The 20562-nt window shown below is 43.2% G+C and overlaps 1 protein-coding gene across 2 annotated transcripts in view; it reads left to right on the forward strand.

Annotated features, from left to right (window-relative positions):
- Positions 1-829: 829 nt before the first annotated feature.
- BSN (bassoon presynaptic cytomatrix protein) overlaps positions 830-20562 on the forward strand; it is a 463393-nt gene continuing 443660 nt past the window's right edge. For both annotated transcript variants that reach the window (XM_065551446.1, XM_065551445.1), the window contains exons 1-2: positions 830-1111; positions 9455-9854. In XM_065551446.1, the coding sequence (XP_065407518.1) occupies positions 948-1111; positions 9455-9854 (564 nt within the window). In that variant the 5' untranslated portion in view covers positions 830-947. The remainder of the gene's footprint in view (positions 1112-9454; positions 9855-20562) is intronic.

Here is a 20562-nt window from a genome sequence, read left to right on the forward strand (position 1 = left end):
TAGCCGGTTATTCCCCATTTTGAAGTTGTGCATTTGATTTTTCCTTCCTAATTGAAGGCCTTTGTACTTGTCTCTATTGAAGTCCATCTTGTAGATTTCAGACAAATTCTCTAATTTGGCAAGCTTGTTGTGGTGCGGACAGACCAGATCAGGCCAGGGCCATAGACCAATTAACTTGTGTGTGAATATCAAAGAAATTCCCCGGCTTGACAAAGCCCTGGCTGGGATGATTTAGCTGGGAATTGGTCCTGCTTTGAGCAGGGGGTTGGACTAGATGACCTCTTGAGGTCCCTTCCAACTCTGATATTCTATGATTCTATGATTCTATGTTAAGTGTAATAGTAGGCATAGACTAATTCACTGGTGTTAATAGAGATCAAAGGAAATGTTGACTGTACTGTGCGAACTCTAGGTAGATGGGCAGAGCAGAAGCTCCCATTGGCCAAGAACAGTAACTGGCTTGGTCACCCATGGGCCAAGCTGAGAACGACAGGGGGGCAACCGGGCAGGGCTTCTATTGGTGGAGCGCTGCGTGACTGGGACGGGCAGGGCTTCCCTGGGTGAACATGTGCAAGGTCATGGGTGGGTGGGCCAGAGGGGCGCCTATTGGCCAGCCCGTGCGCATGCCCGAGGGAGCTGAGGCTTCAGGGCCGGGCCGGGTCGAGACTGACTGGCGCTCCCGTCCCATTGGCTCGCAGCGGGCCCGAGCTGTGATTGGCCAGTCAGTGCCCAGGATAGGCGGGTCTGAACCTAGCGCATGCTCCCATTGGCCAAGCCGTGCGCGTATCCGAGGCGCTCCCTGTGACGGAAGGAGTCGGGCGCGCACACGGCTGGCGCATGCTCCGTGGCGGGGCAGGAGGCGGTGGAGGCGCTGGGCCGATGGCGGCGGAGGCGGCGCTGCGCTGAGGGAGCCTGTCCGGACCCGACGGCCCGTTCGCCGCGCTGCTATGGGCAATGAGGCTAGCCTGGAGGGCGGGGGAGCCGAGGGGAGGCTCCCGCCTGGCCCCGCCGCCGGGCACCCGTCGCCAATCGGAGCTGCCAAGCCGCCTTCAGCACCAGGCACCGGCGGACAGCTCCCCGGGAGGGCAGCGGCCCCAGCGTCCGCCGACAGGTGAGCTAGTCCGGCCCAGGGTGAGACGGCGGGGGGCGGCCTGCGGGGGATCCAGGGCCGAGGTGGGGGGAGCCTGCAGGGAGAGCGGGGGTTTCGGGCGGAGGAGGGGGTAGCCTGTGAAGAGAAGAGGGCATCTAGGATGGAGGAGTAGGCGGCCTAGAACAGAGGGTCGGGGGGTAGTGTTAAAAGAGGATGGAGGGCTGAGTGGAGTTTAGGGGCAGCCTGAGGGGAGGAGGAGGATCTAAGCGGGAGGGGATTGCAATCTGCAGGGAGCAGGGGGAGACAAGGGGGGCAATGTGCAAGGAAGGGGGCTAGGTGGAGGGTAGGGGCAACTTGTGGAGAGGAGGTGGACATTTAGGACAAAGATTGGGTCAGTGTGCAGGGTGGAGAAGGGTGTAAGGGAGTGAGGTGCAGCCTGTGGGAAGGGGGATGTTTAGAGGTGTGTGGGCTAGAAAGTGGTATGGGGAGAAGGCAGGATGTCGCCTTTAGAATGGGTTGGAGTACAGCCTACATATTGGATATGGGGGGAAGAAGGTGCATCCTGAACAGATTATGGCTAAGGGAGAGGTGGGGGGTACAGTCTGAGTGCAAGGGTTGTGCAGTGTAGCCTTCAGAGAGGTTGAGGTGAGGGTAGGAAGTAGAGGAAGTAGGATAGATGATGGGGTGAAACCTGCGGTGGAGGTTAGGAGAGGAGGGTTACAGTCTGTGTGCCAGTGGCAGAGAGAATCAGGGCGAGGGTGTAACTGATGTAGGGGAGAACTAGGGGAAAAGGTGTGGGCTGCTGCTTATAAGGTGAGTGGGGGAGAAGATGATGGTGCAATCTGCAGGGGACACTGAGGGAGTGGGTCAGATGGGTGCAGGGGTGAAAGTAAAATTGAACTTTTACCATTACGGGGGCCGGCTCCACCCCCCCAGAAGGGGCGGGGCCTCGGGCAGAAGGGGCAGGGCTGGGGCTCAGCGTCCCCCAGCCAGCCCGTCCGCTCTGTCTGGCCCGTGCTGCCCAGGGCTCCAGTGGTGATTTAAAGGGCCCAGGGCTCCGGCCACTGCCCTAGGCCCTTTTAAATCGCTGGCCCGGGGCAGCTGCACCTTCCCCCCACCCCGTTGGTGGCCCGGAGTGGGGGCAAAAGGGCAGCACTTTAAAGTCAGCTGTACAGGCCGGTACCGGCAGCCACTTTTTACCAGTATGCTGTACTGGCCCATACCGCCTTACTTTCACCACTGGATGGGGGGCCTGTTTGTGGGGAAGGGCGGGCCTAGGGAAGGGGGGGGAAGTGGTGCTCTGTGTTCAAGGTGCAAGGGTGGGTCGCAGGCCCTGGGGAAAGCTAGGAGAGAAGGCGGAGGGGCTAATTATGGTTGGGGAGCTAGGAGAACGTAGGAGGACAAACCTACCTTCCTTGGAGGACAGGGGAAGAGTGCCAGAGTGCAGCCTGGTGTCAGGGAGAGGACGGGGGTTGAATTGATGAATAGGGTGAGCCAGAAAGAATATCTCCCTGATTGCATCCCCTGTGTTTGTGCCTGGGTCTCCAGCCTTTTTTTGCTCAATTTATTGCAATGCCAGTTTGTGGAACACCAGTGACAGTGATTACATCTTACATGTACCCCAAATATAGCTCCCCTAACTGTAGCTGATTTGTGACATAAAAGAGAAAGGTGGTTAGGTAACTTAAATAAAGTACATGTATGTAGAGAAATAATTGATGTAAAAGCTTATTGTGATATATATACAATGCCATCTTGTCTACTAAAAATCACAAAATAGGAGTGAAATGTTTTGAGAGCATATGTTGGAGAGGGGAATAGGATTGAATGTATTCCTTAAAAAAAACACCCCTAAAAGTAACTGATGATTTAAAATGTCTTATCCTCATCTATGAATTTAAAAGGACTTGCAATCTGGCCAGTTGTTGTGTTGTTTGGAATTCAGAAAATATAAAAGGATGTTGTGGTTAGAAATCCAAATAGGAAGCTGTTCACAGTTAAGCTTGTACTTAGATTTGAACTTAAAATAGGACTAAAATTACTGTTCTCGCACTTTAATGATTGAATTCAGTCTCCAAATTTGGCTCAATAACTCTTCAGAGGACAATTAAATTTTCTGTATAATTTTCTCTGTAAAATCTTTACTAACTGTTGAAGAGCAAACCTTTTAAAATGCTCCTTTTGAAATTTTGCCCTATTTTCCTCATGTCTTTGAGTTCCTCTAGCTAAGCAATCATAGACCCTTAATTCTTGACCTTCTCTCTCTCTCTCTCTCTCTCTCTCTCTCAGTGATAACATAGATGTAGTGTGTTTTTGAAATTTTAAAATTAAAATGCAGCTATCACCCTTATTCAGGCCACCCTCAGATTTACACTAAAATTAGCCAATGGAACTGCTCAGGTCTCCCAGCTATTTCTATTCTCTGATGCTGCCAGTCAGCCTCTCCTATGCATCAACTGGGCTCTTCCTCCGTGAGTCTGGGGGCTGGTTGAGTGTCAGAGGGTATGGAGGGGTGGGCTTTGGGGGACAATGGAAGGGGTGAATGGGATGTTTGTAGTGTGGGTGGTGGCAGAATGAATCAGACTTTGAGGGCAGTGAGTAGGGCTTTGGAATGACTGTAGGCTAACAGGAGTGTCTGGGTGGCCTGGAGAGGGAGTGCCTAATTTCTTTTCACTGACTCTCTGTCTCTTGAAGGATTCCCCTAATGCTGCTGCCTACATTTCCAGGTAATGTCACCTCAGGAAGCCAAGTGCCTTAGCGCTTTGCATGACACTGCTGCTATGATGGCTGTGGAGCAGTGTTGCAAAGCTCTTCAGCTACTGCTGCCTCAGTGCAGAAGCACCGGTCTCCTTCCAGCCGAAGGTCACTAACACAGTCCTGTTCCTCCACTCTATGGCTTCCCCACAAAAGCTGATAAAACCCCACTTTCTAGCCTGTTGGAAATTCCAATATTTTGGAATCTGATGAACCTGAATGTGGATGAAAAGGCAAAATATCAAAACTTTTTCTGAACAAAAGGTTCTGAAAAATCGAGATTAGCTTTTTTTCCCCGCTTTCCCAGTGGAAAATCCTTGTTTAAAATTTTTTTGTCCAGATCTATTTGCCACATGTCCCTGACTATATCTGCTCTATTTATGTGACTGCCCCCTAAAAGGGCTGACCACCCTTGGAATAGGAAGCGATGTGGGATGCAGGGGCCTGGGAATTAAGGGCAGATTGGGGGCCTGGGAGGTAGGTGGAGGAGGGGAGCTGTGGTATCAAAGGAGACACGCTGTACCTTCCAGCTATCTGTATAGCCCTGATCACCCCTCTGCCTCCCCACATCCCTACACATCCCTTCACCCCATTCTTGATTCTCCCTGCATACCATGCGGAACTGAAGTGCTAAGCACTGCAGCCATATAAATGGGAGATGGGGTGGAGCGTTGATGTCAGGGGTGGGGAGAGCATGAAGAAAAAGTGGGGCTTCTACTCCACCCCACTCTGCGATGATGGGGGAGATGGACTTTGAGGAAGTCCCTGGGATTTGTCAGTGTCGCTCTTCTCAGGGCTCGTCTTTACTGCACCATTAGCAGAAGCAATAACTTGCCCCTAATCTAACTCCCATACACACACAAAAATCTCTATTTCCAATTAAGTTGTGCTTTAAGCTTGAGCTAGCTGGTTAATAGCTCAAGTGCTGTTGATGTTCAAGTTAGAATAATGCAGTAGAGATGAAGAAGTTATAACTCATCAGCTGTTAATCCAGTCACTTCAGTGTAGCTCAGGTGTTATTTTGTAGTGTGATCACTATCAGGGTACATCTAGAATGGAGTTGGAAGTGTAATTTCCAGCATGGGTAGACATATGCGTGCTAGCTCTGCCATGATGGTGGGAGTGGTAGGATGGGCTAGCCATCCAAGTACATACTTTGAGTTTCAGATGTGGGATCATACTGCTTCTTATGCCATTGCAGCTATGTTTCTATTTTTATTTCAGTAACTCTGATTGAGTTAGCATTGGTTACCTGAACTGAAAGTTACACCTCCAGCATAGATGTATACATCCAGGCTCCTCCCAGCTCAAACCAACTTCTCTCATATTCCTTTCACATGCAATCAAAATTCCTCTATACCTTTTACCCTGCACACATTGTCCCCTTCTCCACTGCCCTGAAAAACCCTGTACTCCTCCATGCTTCCTATTACCCTACGTGTTCAAATATTAACTGTTGATATGTGTAGGTGTTTAAAAGCTGAATGTGGAAAATAGGGGGCATGTTATAGGGAGCAGGGATAATATTTAGGTTTCTTAACTCAAAGTTAACAAAGCTTTTGGAGGGGGAGTTTGAAAAAGAAAGGCCTTGACAGAAAGTAATTTTTGTAAACTGCAGGAATACACATGGAAAATATGTTAGATCTAGCAAAACAATCTAGTGCTGGTGAATACAATATACAGTAGAACTTCAGAGTTATGAACACCAGAATTACAAACTGACCAGTTAACCACACACCTCATTTGGAAATGGAACTACACAGTCAGGCAGCGGCAGAGACAAAAAAATAAAAAATAAAGCAAGTATAGTACAGTACTCTGTTAAACATAAACTATTAAAAAATAAAGGGAAAGCAACATTTTTCTTCTGCATAGTAAAGTTGATGAGCTGCATTAAGTCAGTGTTCAGTTGTGAACTTTTGAAAGAACAACCATAACATTTTATTCAGAGTTATGAATAACCTCCATTCCTGAGATGTTCGTAACTCTGAGGTTCTAGTGTATTCATACTGATAGATTCCAGGGCTGGAAAGGACCATTGTGATCCTCTAGTCTGACTTCCTGTATAACACAGGCCATACAGCTTCCTCAAAATAATTCCTCAAGCATTCAATCTTGATTTAAAATGTGTCAGTGGTGGAGAATCCACTATCACCCTCGGTAAATTGTTCAAATAGTTAATTACTCTCACGTTAAAAATTCATGCCTTATTTCCAGTGGAAACCTCAATCTTTAAAAACCTGGTGGAAGGGAACTTGAGAAATCCAAAGAGACAAAGCAAGCAAAATGGAACATGCAATCTTTAAACATTGTCTCTAAATTAAAACAGCTGAAGCCATAGACGAGTCAATTTAAGCAGTAGGATGCACTGTTCCGAAGTGTAATTTTTGCTACTTGCTTTATAGTATATAAGCTACTAGGTTGGATTGGGATATTAATTTTGATATTTAGATTGTTAGAAATTATGCATTGTGTTGTCAACTAATTTGTGCTAGACTTCAGAAGGCAGTAAGAGGGTGCTAAAGAAAAATAGCATTCTAAAAGTAATATGTGAACTCGTGACAATGTTTTATAACATTAACACTAAAAATAATATATTTTTAGTCTTTTTGGTGATGATCAGTTTTATATTAAAGGTTCCAGCTAGACCCAAGCTGTCAAATGTTTAAGCTACTGTGTAATCACTAGGCGCTTGCTGCAAATTCAAACTGTCTGAATAGTTCAGTGAGGCTGAGGACTACTTATAGGAATAAAGGTTTAGAGGATTGAACTGTAACTCACGTGAGTAGTCTTTGAATGAGTAGTCCCATTTAGTTCAATAGGAGTACTCATAAATCAATAAAGCAATATAAATCATTGATACTAGCAGAACCTGGAATAAGAGTCCTGACTCCCAGGCCCCCTGCTCTAGCCACTTGACCACACCTAACCATGCCTGGCACTCATGATCAGGACATGTTCACTGGGGAATGCCTGACTCCAAGACACAGTGTCGTCTATTCTCTTTATGATCATCTTCCTCTCAAGAATAATGACATATACAGTGAGCTGAACTGCAAACCCTGCTTATGAGGCTCCTGGGTCATCTGTCGCTGGTGGATATAGGGAAATAATGCCCAGTGGATGGCAGTCTCCTCTGCAGGCTGGGCTTTCTCTCTGAGCTGGTTCGCAAAGTAACTTGTGAAGAGATAAGGGTTTGTGGGCGTCATGTCAATTGCTTTAGAAATGTATATAAAATATTTTACTGTTTTTTTCCTCATAAAATTGGGAAGAAAGTAACAAAGTTATAAATGTTTAGGAAGCAAAAGCATAATAGTAAAATGTGAAGGTTGGAGCCAAATATAATCTGAAATGTTTTAAAATAATACAGAGAGCACATGTGGAAGGATGAAACTTCGGGCTAAATTCTGATCTTATTTACACTGATGTAAATCTGGCCTAAATCCATTTATATTAGTTACAGTGCTGTAAATCAGCTGAGATCAGTATTAAGTGCAAATTGTAAGAGGGAGAGTATGGTACAAGTGAGACTGAAGGAAGCTGTTCTCCAAGATAAGGGATACAACCTACCTTTGGGAAAGCACAGTTTACATCTATGCTTATGATCTCTTAGCTTAATTATGGCTACTGTAGGTTATTCCACTTCCACCTGGATAAACTTAATATTTGATTTTAGAGTTAAACTGAAAAAATAAGAGGTTCTTACATTTAGATTTTTGCTGCCTTTCTCTTATTAGGCCTCCACAGTAAGTTCTTCAAGGTATGTGCTAATTTTCTTAGTCAAGACTGTCTTTTTATGTATATGTAACTTAATTGGCAAACAAATCTTGGTGGTTTTAAGCCTTTTTGGTATTTGATGCTGATTGGATCAGAATGTTGCATTTAAAGAGACACTCATCAACATAAAAGTGAAATTTTGTACAGAAATGATGTGCAGCAGCCTGGCCAGCTCCTGTGCCAACTGCTCCTCACCCAGCATAGGTAATGTGTCTGGGGCAGGATGGCATGTGCCTGCACTCTGCCAGTTTTCCACTGGAATGTGGTCCCTTGGGAAACATAGCCAAGTAGTGTAAATTGAGAACAGGTCTTTGGCTGCTGTAATTTATGATTTACACTGGGGCAGCTTGAGAATCAAGGAGCCATAACCAGCTGCTTGACTGCCTTCCCACTCTCCTTTGTCAAGTGGATCTAGCACAATAGACAATCAGGGCCATTATTTTTGAACAATCAGCATTTTGCTCTTTTATAGACTTCTGTTTTTCTATTTTCTCTTAGTATAAGGTGTGTCACGGACTCACAGATCGTGCCCACTCTTGGCCCCGTGCGGGGTGCCCCTTTCAGTGAGACAGCCCTTCTCGGGGGTCCACTCTCTCTCGGGGTCAAGCCCCTCCACCTCTTGGAGCCACACCTCTCTGAGCCTTAGCACACCTGTTTCTTGCTGTGGGCCCCCTCAGGGAGTCCACTCGCTCTGGACCCCCTGGGCTTCCACCCCCGAAGGGGTTGATGCAACCCTGTTCTCTAGACTGGAGTGACTCTTAGCCAGCGTAAAACAGGAGGGTTTATTGAGAGTGGAACACAGCACAGGAAACTCTCAGGACCTCAGGCCTGGCCCCCCTCAGCCAGCACACCCCCATCTCCCCGCATCCAGGTGGGCTCTGCCTGCTTCCCCTCCCCAGCCCAGAGCCCCCCTGCTCCCAGCTGGGCATCTGCTATCCTGGGCCCCAAGCCCCGCCTCTGTCCATTGTCTTCTCTCCAGGTAAACAGGGTCATAAACTGGGGCCTCCTCTCCTCGCTTCTGTCCTCTGGCTGGAACTGGCTGGTTAGGTCACTGGGTCCTCTCACTGCAGCCCATTGTTCTCCCACTGGCCAGAACCGGCTGCAACTCCTGAGCTGGGTCGCCAGGTCACCAGTCGCTGGGGTATCCATCCTCCAGGCCATTGGCTGGGGTCCCAAGTTCCCTCTCCGGTCCTCTGCAACAACAAACTCCCTCTCCCCTCACCTTGTTAAACCAGTAACACCCAGGGAAACTGAGTCCCACCCCCTCCACATGCAAACCATTGAAACCCCACAGAAAACAAGAAAACCCCCCACTTCGTCACAAGGTGTTGCAAAAGTCAGTTGTGAGGAGATAGTCAGCACTCACCCAACTATCAGCTCAGCAGGAATGGCCAGGCAATTAGTGTTCCTGGAAACTAAAGCCAGTGCTGCAGTGTGAATTCATCAACTGATGTTGGAAAAGTGCTAAGCCCTTTCCTGGCAGTCTGCTGTGTACTTCTCATGATGTTTTCCATGAAACAATGTGGTGATACCCCCGAGATTCTTCTTAGAAGACAAAGAGTAACCCAATTATATGTGTGTAACCCAAGTATACAGAAAAGGTTTAAAGTATGTGAAATTTACTTTGATCTCATCCTGCAGGGTACTGAGTGTCTTAAATTGCCAGAGTTGAAGGAATTCAGCACCCTCTAAGATTGTTTCATTATATCTCCAGTGGCCTTGATATATGAAAGTTTGCCATTTTTGTTATGTATTGCATTTTCAGATTTGGATGTAATCATCGAATCCTCTAAAACTTGGTTTACATACATGTTGTTTGTTATGATATTTCAGCACACCAAGAAGACCGGCTCAATCGGATCTCCCAGTTGGAGAGAGATCAGCTTCCCCATCCCTTAAACAGTCTGCCCAGACCCATGAAAGCACAAGAGAGATGCTGAGCCATGGTCACGCCAGCCAACAAGCAGATGGACCTAGGAGGACACTCCAGGTGGACACCAGAATTCAAAGATCAGGACGATCTCCCTCTGTATCACCAGATCGAGGCAGCACCCCTACCTCACCTTATTCTGTCCCACAAATCGCACCCCTTCCAAGCAGCACTCTCTGTCCTATATGCAAGACAACAGAACTCACCTCCTCTCCTAATCAGCCAAACTTCAACACTTGTACACAGTGTCACAACAAGGTCTGCAACCAGTGTGGATTCAACCCCAACCCCCATCTCACTGAGGTAATTGCTTCTTTTATTTCTCAGATTTTCAGCCTGAGATTTTTGACTCAGGAGGTAGCAAGTAAGATTGCTCTAACACCAGATCACCTTTGGTGTTTTTAGGAATCATGGGAAACAGTCAGGTTGGTGTTCTCAGGAAACATCATGTGCTGCCAAATAGTTCAAATTTCAGGCTGTCTTGCATGCTCGAAGCCTTGAGGTTGCATCCTCATCTTCCACGTTCATGACAGGTTAGCATCCTTGTCCTTTAACAGTGACACTGCTGGCTAATCAGTGGATGGTTGTAGTGATCTGAGGACTGTAGAGAAAGAATGGGAAGCTTATATAAGGGAAAAGCTTACCAGGGGTTCTCAAACTGGGGGTCGGGACCCCTCAGGGGGTCGCAAGGTTATTACATGGAGGGTCGCGAGCTGTCAGCCTCCACCCCAAACCCCGCTTTGCCTCCAGCATTTATAATGCTGTTAAATTTATAAAAGTGTTTTTAATTTATAACGGGGGTCGCACTCAGAGACTTGTTATGTGAAAGGGGTCACCAGTAAAAAAAAGTTTGAGAGCCACTGGCTTAGACCTTCATGGAGGTACAGTTTCCATCTAGATTCCTCCCCCCACCACCGAGGCCATGGATTTCCTGACCCAGGTTAGTTCCACTTGCATAGAAATGTCATAGCTGTGAGGGTTGTACCATAGTGGGATCTTCATGAGGTGGTGACCGGTGGCAGAACAAGTATTTGAATGCTGAATATTTCAGATTCTGAGTGATTCAGGTGATAGTTTTTGGCTGTGAATGCCTGACAGAATTGGAAGCAGATATTTTCTTCTGACTAGGTGGGAGATAAGTGAAAATAATCATTTGCAAGTTAATGTCTACTTGTAAGGTGTTTCAACCAAGGTGTCTGATGTGGGCTGTGTAAAATTGTAAGCATGAGATTCCCGGGGGCAGATTTGACAGTGTTTGAAATAGTTGAGTGATGTAATGCTGAGGATATGCAGGTGTGTGGGACTCTTTGAAACACCTGATCACTCTTATTTACATTTGTGACTTTAATTATGGGTACATGTAAATTCCTAGCTGAAAGATCAAGGTAGATGTACTTTTGTAGCTATTAAGGAGATGTATAATTAAGACTATTAGTATCCATAAAACTTTCCCATGTAATAAAAAATACCTTAAATCCTAAGATTTTATTAAAATGTTCAAAAGTGCTTATGTGAGTTAGGAACCCAAATCCAAGGGAAGTTGGGCTCCTAAGTCACATAAGTTCTTTTGAAAATTGTCCCTGTAATTTCAGTGATCTGCCAGTGACTCCTCTGGATTCCCACTTCACTAACAGAAATTTCAGTTTCTAAATGTTGTTGCCTCATATAAAGCCTCATTGCTGTCAATATTTGTTCTTTGGAAAAGGAAAGGTTAGGAGGACTACTATCCCTTGCATAGCAAGTTATATGATACTTATGCCAGCTGCATGTTTCTTTATAATCATTAGTTAGGCTCACAATAGAGGTCTTTCTATGAAATGGGGGAGTAGGCAGATACCGGACACAGTGTTGGTATATAATACTCTAAATACTTTTTATTGATTACAATATAAACCCCACTTGCTCCACATTCATACCTCGTTCAGAACGAAGTCCCGATGGCCAGTCGAAATTCAGTCCGATCACAAGGTGTGGAGAGTGGGCACTCCGCACACCTGCTTTATCAGGGTTCTGGATGATGTCTGACTCCAAATTTCAGAAATGTCAGGCAACTATTTATAGACCAGTCCGTTGCGTCATCAGCTCGTTGTCTCTGTTTCCTAAGCCTTTCACCCATAACTCCGGGAAAATTGTTCCAGGCAGGCCACCATAATCCAAGACATTCCATTTCCTCTTATGGACATGACAAACTTCCTTAACACCAACCAGTCCTTTACTGCTTATAACCTTAAATCCTCACTTCAGTTGCCAACACATACCTCACGTACTCATGTCAAGCACACAGCATTCATACTAGGCCTCAATGGCCTATAGCGTATTACAGCATATACTACTATATATCCCAGGGGTCGGCAACCTTTCAGAAGTGGTGTGCCGAGTCTTCATTTATTCGCTCTAATTTAAGGTTTCGTGTGCCAGTAATACATTTTAATGTTTTTAGAAGGTCTCTTTCTAGAAGTCTATAATATATAACTAAACTACTGTTGTATGTAAAGTAAATAAGGTTTTAAAAATGTTTAAGAAGCTTTATTTAAAATGCAGAGCCCCCCGGACTGGTGGCCAGGACCCGGGCAGTGTGAGTGCCACTGAAAATCAGCTCGTGTGCCACCTTTGGCACGCGTGCCATAGGTTGCCTACCTCTGATATATTCCAACAGTCCCTCTTTTGATACATGATTAATAACATTGATTATTGTATCACTTGTATAATTTTTCAAGCAGCTCAGCTTTATATATTTCCTGATTCAAAATTCCTTATTGTTTTCTTATTTGACAATACAAACACAGCATGACAAAGGTTAATAGAATCATTAACATGAACAATATAACAATAGGATGCAATGCCAGGAGGGCTGTGGCACTGGGAGACCATCCTTTAAAGACATCGTACCAATGGTGGACTGTCAATTCTTCCCTTGTTTTCCCAGTATTTGACCATTAGGCAACAAGATACTTACCTTTCCTAGTTGGGCAGATTTAGACAGATCCTTTGCATATTACTTTATTCTTTCACTTTTATCAACCAATTCCTCCTATTGTTCCCAATGTACCCCTAGATCAAAGGATCAGTCCACATCTTTTGATTCCCAGACGATTTCCTTTTTTAAAAATAAGGGTCCCCGATAAAAAGTCCCTTCAATAATAACCTCCATTACATTAAATTTGCATGACTCAGTTGGACCTTTTTCTGTCATATTTCTCCAAAATATATATTTTTCAGTGGTTACCACACAAATACACCCATTGCCTAAATCAAACACTCTTGTGTCATTAGGGGCTAAAAACATTGTCCACTTGAATGGTTTAGATAACATCCCTCTAAGGAGCAAGTTAGCTGTGGGCACACCCATTTATTTTGCCCCCAGTCCTCACAATGTTTTGTGAATTCCACCAATTTATAGCCCCCCCCCCTTCCTGGATCAGATGTGTTCCACTTATTTCTATTTGCCTTAATAATCTTCGGCAGCACCCAGGCCACTGCTGCTCTTTCTCCCCCCCCTTCCCCTGTATTATGTAATAGCATCCTGCCCTTCCAATCCCCTCTTAGAGTGGTTTGATTCCAATTAAACCCAACATGTTTCTTCCATCCTATAATTTGTTGTTTCCATATATGGGAATCTTTGAACCATTCAAAGGGCCATTGCCCTTACTCAGTAGATTGACTATCCTCTCTATATACTGTATCCCATAAGCTTGCATCTGTACACATCGTATTGCTAGTGCAGTTTTGTTATTAATTTCTCACATTTAGAGACATTTCCAAGGCTTGTATTTGTTTTAATTGGAGCACTACATTCCTTTTTCCTTGCTCCGATAACACTGGTCTACAATTTTTGAGAAGTCGTCTGTTTCAGAGATAAAATGTGCTATTTATTATGTATTTTGATGTGCTGAATTCAAATATGATAATTAAAACAACTGATTGGCTAGTGTTTCTAAGATATTTAAGTTTTTACATTGTATGTCTATGTATATTGTGTAGATAGTAGAGTTTTAATCATAAATTGTAAACCTAGGTCTTTTCATGTGTTTATGGTTGCTTTACATGATAATATTTCACCTGTCCTGTTTATGTAACACTTTAAAAATCAGCAAAAGGGTTATATAAATAAAATGTATTATGAAACAAAAGGCAAAAAACTATTCTGTACATAGTTTAGTCCTATTCAGTGTCTACTCAGCGCTTCTTGGCTTGTCTCTTGTATTCATTAAATGGAGCATCTCTTGTCACTGTCCAGCAATAGTCTGCAAGCATTGATGGGCTCCATTTGCCCTGATAGCGTTTCTCCATTGTTGCAATGTCCTGGTGAAATCGCTCGCCGTGCTCATCGCTCACTGCTCCGCAGTTTGGTGGAAAAAAATCTAGATGAGAGTGCAAAAAATGTATCTTTAGTGACATGTTGCAACCAAGGCTTTTGTATGCCTTGAGGAGATTTTCCACCAACAACCTGTAGTTGTCTGCCTTGTTGTTTCTGAGAGAATTTATTGCCACTAACTGGAAGGCTTTCCATGCCATCTTTTCCTTGCCACGCAGTGCATGGTCAAATGCATCATCTCGAAGTTCACGAATCTGAGGACCAACAAAGACACCTTCCTTTATCTTAGCTTCACTTAACCTTGGAAATTTTCCACGGAGGTACTTGAAAGCTGCTTGTGTTTTGTCAATGGCCTTGACAAAGTTCTTCATCAGACCCAGCTTGATGTGTAAGGGTGGTAACAAAATCTTCCTTGATTCAACAAATGGTGGATGGTGAACACTTTTCCTCCCAGGCTCCAATGACTGTCGGAGTGGCCAATCTTTCTTGATGTAGTGGGAATCTCTTGCACGACTATCCCATTCACAGAGAAAACAGCAGTACTTTGTGTATCCAGTCTGCAGACCAAGCAAGAGAGCAACAACCTTCAGATCACCACAAAGCTGCCACTGATGTTGGTCATAGTTTATGTACCTCAAAAGTTGTTTCATGTTGTCATAGGTTTCCTTCATATGGACTACATGACCAACTGGAATTGATGGCAAAACATTGCCATTAGGCAGTAAAACAGCTTTAAGACTCGTCTTCGATGAATCAATGAATAGTCTCCACTCATCTGGATCGTGAATGATGTTGAGGGCTGCCATCACACCATCGATGTTGTTGCAGGCTACAAGATCACCTTCCATGAAGAAGAATGGAACAAGATCCTTTTGACGGTCACGGAACATGGAAACCCTAACATCACCTGCCAGGAGATTCCACTGCTGTAGTCTGGAGCCCAACAGCTCTGCCTTACTCTTGGGTAATTCGAAATCCCTGACAAGGTCATTCAGTTCACCTTGTGTTATGAGGTGTGGTTCAGAGGAGGAGGATGGGAGAAAATGTGGGTCCTGTGACATTGATGGTTCAGGACCAGAAGTTTCATCCTCTTCCTCTTCCTCGTCTGACTCAAATGAGAATGATTCTGGTGCATCAGGAACTGGCAGTCCTTCTCCGTGGGGTACTGGGTGTATAGCTGATGGAATGTTTGGTTAATGCACAGTCCACTTTTTCTTCTTTGACACACCTTTCCCAACTGGAGGCACCATGCAGAAGTAACAATTGCTGGTATGATCTGTTGGCTCTCTCCAAATCATTGGCACTGCAAAAGGCATAGATTTCCTTTTCCTGTTCAACCACTGGCGAAGATTTGTTGCACAAGTGTTGCAGCATATGTGTGGGGGCCACGTCTTGTCCTGATCTCCAATTTTGCAGCCAAAATAAAGGTGATAGGCTTTCTTAACCATAGTGGTGATACTGTGCTTTTGTGATGCAAAAGTCACTTCACCACAAACATAGCAGAAGTTATCTGCACTGTTCACACAAGTACGAGGCATCTCTCCTCACTTTGGCTAAACAGAAATGTGTCCCTTTGCAAAATCAAACACTGACAAATAAGAGCACGACACTGTATGATTTCTAGAGCTGATATAGGGCAATTTGTTCAGCAGAGTGATGTAAGCTTCGTTATGATTACATCATCCATGACTTCTAGGAATAACATGATGCAATTCATATCATGTATGATGCAATTCATATCATGTATGATGCAATACCAGCTTCAGATTGCATCATTCATTGTTTTGCCTAAAAAGCAAGAACTGTCCAAACCTAGTCATAGATTTATTCATAGATCCAGTCAAAGATGTATTTTAGTCATTTCTGGTTTAAATTGAGATCCCTTCCCTTTATAACTCACTTATCCTCCGCCATTCCCAAGTCAAGGGTCGTATATACTGACCCAATAGCATATCTTGAAAACTAGAGCCAATCAACAATTTTAAGCATCATTTTCGTTCTCAGTGACCCAGAATTAGTAAAGTTTGACTACATTTATTTCAGAAGCATTTTGGCTACAGAGCAGTGTAATATGCCAAATTTTTTATATGCATCTGTATGACTCCGAAAATCTCACACAAAGTTGACATTTTCCCTCATAACGTCTCAATATCAAACAAATTCAACACCCCGTCCCCAGCACCAATGACACCCACAAGATATTCTCCTATACCTCTCTTACTACTTTTAGCTCCCTCTCCCCATTGTTGTTGCCATGCTAGTAATAGAAGCAAGGCATATGGCATACACTCTCTGAATGTTGTGCACTCACATTTAATTGCAATTCCTCCAGCCAGATGGTTTGGTCCACAATAGTTGGGGCTTCAATTACTTCCCCCCTTCTATATGGATGTTCATCTGCCGTGATTCTTGGTGTGGTTTTATTTACTGGTGTTTGATTAAGAAACACAAAATACTGACCATATCCCCAAAAGTATATTCCTCTATCAATTCTCCTGAAACAGCTTAATTTTACCATTATGGAAGAATTTACCATAACGTCATACAGCCACGCTTTGAGAGACGTTGACTTATTCCAGGGGTTGGCAACCTTTCAGAAGTGGTGTGCCGACTCTTCATTTATTCACTCTAATTTAAGGTTTTGTGTGCCAGTCATACATTTTAACGTTTTTGGAAGGTCTCTTTCTATAAGTCTATAATATATAACTAAACTATTGTTGTATGTAAAGTAAATAAGGTTTTTAAAATGTTTAAGAAGTTTCCTTTAAAATTAAATTAAAATGCAGAGCCCCCCGACCGGTGGCCAGGACCCGGGCAGTGTGAGTGCCACTGAAAATCAGCTCGTGTGCCGCTTTCAGCACGTGTGCCATAGGTTGCCTACCCCTGACTTATTCCATCCCACATGGACATTAATCCATTCTTTTTCGTGAATCACATCCAGGGTAGTTACATTAAATTCCAAAAAGTGCAATTCAGGATGTTTATATTTGGGTTATTTTCATTATAACTAAATTTAAACATCAACCAGCCACCCTTTTATAATATAAAAATACCTCCCTTGCTTCTCCACGTCCTTTGGTTTTTAATATTCCCATGTCAAATTCTTACCATTTCCCTACCATATTTCAAATTTCACCTCAAAAGGTTTCCCCTCACATCTGGTTTTGTTTGGTCCCATTTTCCCCATTGTGTCCCATGGGTAGTTGAACATATTTTCCTCTTTAATCCATACCTGCACATTAGAGGTGCTCCCATGTGTGTATCCTTGTACCCCTAAGCTTCCCCAAATACTCACAATACATAAAAACCAGAAGCCATATCCCCACCCTTCAGGGTGCCATTGACTTTCCCATTTTCCCCTAATCATTGGAATTTCTGATAGTGTTAGAACTTTTACTTTAAAATCAATCTTCATTCCTTGAAAACTTTTCTTTTGTCTAGTTCCACTTTTGCACCCCTCTTGTGTTGAGGTCTTGGCCATTATTCTGAAGAATATTGTCCAGTGCCTCTCACTATACTACCCCAAGCGCCTTTGCTAAGCCTTTGCTAAACTCTTCTGTCTTTGCTTGAGCTCTGGTATTCTTCTACCTAAAATGTAATTCACACAGCACAAACTTTCAACCAGACAAATAATACAAAGTAAAGCAAGCATAAGTAGCAAGCCAATTGCAAAAATGTTAGTACCGTGTCCACACTCCTAATCCAGGATCTGGTTGGGATATCCTCCTGTGCAGTTGGACATTTCCCTTTTATCTCTGTAAAACAAATGAAAAGGTTATCTAATCTTTGGGCCATAACTTTAATTGCTAGGTGTGTACCCATTTCCCCTTTTCGTCCTTATTAATTTGCACTACAATGGAGGAAATTTTATTCATAATTGAAAATGGTCCAACCCATTTTGATTCCAAAATATGATCTTTTGGTGTCAACCTCAGATACATCACCTTATCCCCAGTGTTCCACAATTTTGTATCCTGAGTGGCCTATGAGTCCACATATTCTTTTGCTTTCCAAATTGCATCTGTTAGTCTAAATTCCATTTTCTTAAGTTCAGTCAGTAACACTTTAACCCATTGGGTAACTGACACTTCCTCTACTTCCCCTTCTCCTGGGTATAGTAGAGGGCTCCACAGTCTATAGGCCTTCCATAAAGAATTTGGTATGTCTGGTACCCTGTACCTAACCAATCACTACTTCGAATTGCCGCCAACACCAATGGTAATTTCTCATCCTTTACTTGCCTCTTGTACTATCTTTTACAGAGCCTACTTAATTGTTTGATTCATTCTCTCTATGATCCTGATGATTGAGGATGGTAAGGAGTGTGTAACTGCTGCTTTGTTCCTAAAGCCTTCAATAAACTTTTAACTACTTCCCCCACAAAATGCTGCCTGTTATCCGAATCAATCACTCCCGGAGTTCCATACCTGCTAAAAACAACTTCCCATAGTCTCTGCAGTATGGTTCCGGGTATGAATCGCCTCCACCCATCCGGAAAAGGAATCTACCACCACCAACAGATACTGATTTCCCCTAGAAGTTTTCAGCAACTTATCAATATAGTCCATTTGTATTCTATTCCATGGCCCTACAATTCTCTGATGTAATAATGGCCCTGCACTAGGTGTTTTATTGCTGTTTGTCATGAATGTTATACAATTGTTAACAAATCTCTCTACATCCTCCCGTACTCTAGGCCAAATTCTGATTTGTTTTACCTTAAAAAATGTGTTCTTTATTCCTTGATGTGCCATGGAGTGGCAGACATTAATGATTTCTTCCCTTTGGGTTTTTTCGGGTACCCACTTTACCTCTCCTGTCTTTTTGTTCACTGCATACCCCCTTTACACTCCAGTTTCCCCATTTCTCCTCTGGCTTAATCTCCTGCACTATAGCCTGCGCTCTAGTAACTATCGCAACTCCCAAAGGCTCCTTTGCTGCTGTTTTGGCCAAGGCATCAGCCTTATCATTCCAAAATTTCTTGCTCCCCTCTCGCTTTTGATGGCCTCTTCTAATACGTTGTACCTTCAGTTTCCCTGGATTCCTTTTTAATCAATAATAAATTTGCTTCCAGTCCTCCTTTTGGACTAATCCTATACAACAATCCTTCTACTACAAAATCTGAATCCATATAAATGTTTAAGGCAATCCACTGTTCCATTCTTCTGTTCTAACAAATCACTAAGGACCAGGGTGGATTTAATTTAAATCAAATTGATTTAAATCACTAGTGAGGAAGACTCGATTTAATCATGGATTTCTACAGAAAAGTGCATTCTTGTTGGTTGTTATAAGCTTAATACACATTCTTCACAACTCAGAGATAGATGTAGGTTTCATTTTTAGAAGGTACACACTATACATTTTTAAAGTGATTTATTTTGAAAACTTTTCAGATTAGTTTCACAGCTGTATCAGAAAATGAATGATTGGTAATTTCATTTACCAAAGGTAATTGAAGCAGATATTTATGAAGTCATTGGGAGGTGAACTATCTCCAGTTCAACAGGTTAATCATTAATATTTGGAGGATTTTCTTGCTATGTTGTATTAGGAGGCGAACATCATGAGACAGACATTTAAATTGTTTTATTTAACTAAAACAACAATGTTATGTATTCTGGATTTTTTTATTCAACAGCAAACATATAATATTTTAACAAAACAAGCAGATGAATTTTTGAATTTAGTTGAACATTCAAGTTTTTTAAAATCAGGTTTGTTTTTGTTAAAATTGTTTTAACTAAAATAGTTAAATGAAATATTAAAAAAAAAAATTAGATCGACTGTGTCAGCCAGGTCAATGTGAGAAACTTAAAATATTGGCCTCTGCAGCTAACTGAGTCGTCTTCACCTTCATTTTCCTGTTTGTTCATAATCTGGAAAAGAAAAACAAGCTATCCTGCTTTTTCAGGTCCCAAACAATTTCTCAATTTGGAATGAATTGGTCCAAAGGAAAAAAATATTCTTTCTACATGGGCAGAAGAAGCTACTGCTGTTTAAAAGTGAGATTATCACTTCAACAGTCTCTGAACCGAAGTGCTTAAGTGACATCCACCAGTTCACTGGTGTGACTTTCTTTAAAACATCATCAGCAAACATATATTTCTCGAATGGCTCACCCTTAGCTCTGAAGTTTATTATAGTTGGCATTATGGAGGGATGATTGCTGGATATCCATATCTTCTTCAGCACTTAAGGTTTGACCTTGGTACTGGGTATTGAGAATATTTGCAAGAAAATGAGCTGGAGATAGTGCTTCTCCCATTTGTTTTTTTAATGCTTATAATTTAACTCTGTCATTGCATATTTCTCTTTTTACGATCTCACTCAGTTCCTTCCAAATTTCAACAGCGTCAGCAATAAAACAGCTATTTCCCTGCATTTTGTTCAAGGCTACAGAAACTGGCTTCAGGGTACGCAGCATGTGTTCAACATTTCTCTTAAGCCCAATGTTGAGAACTTTGGCTGTGACAGTGCCATCTATTTTTTTTCCACAATTTTGTTCACAAATTGTCATCAGATTAGGCCAGTTCTTGATATAGTGTGCAAAAAAGTCCACTACTAAGTTCCATCGCACGTCTTGTGGCAGAGTTTGCTTGGTTCCTCCCTCTTTTTTCAGAGCAGCTGCTGCAAAGTGGCTGTTATGGAAGTATTTTGCAGTTTCAACAACATTAGCCTTTATTTTTGGAACAC

This window comes from Chrysemys picta, chromosome 7, assembly GCF_011386835.1.
Source record: "Chrysemys picta bellii isolate R12L10 chromosome 7, ASM1138683v2, whole genome shotgun sequence".
In the NCBI taxonomy this organism is placed as follows: Eukaryota; Metazoa; Chordata; order Testudines; family Emydidae; genus Chrysemys; species Chrysemys picta.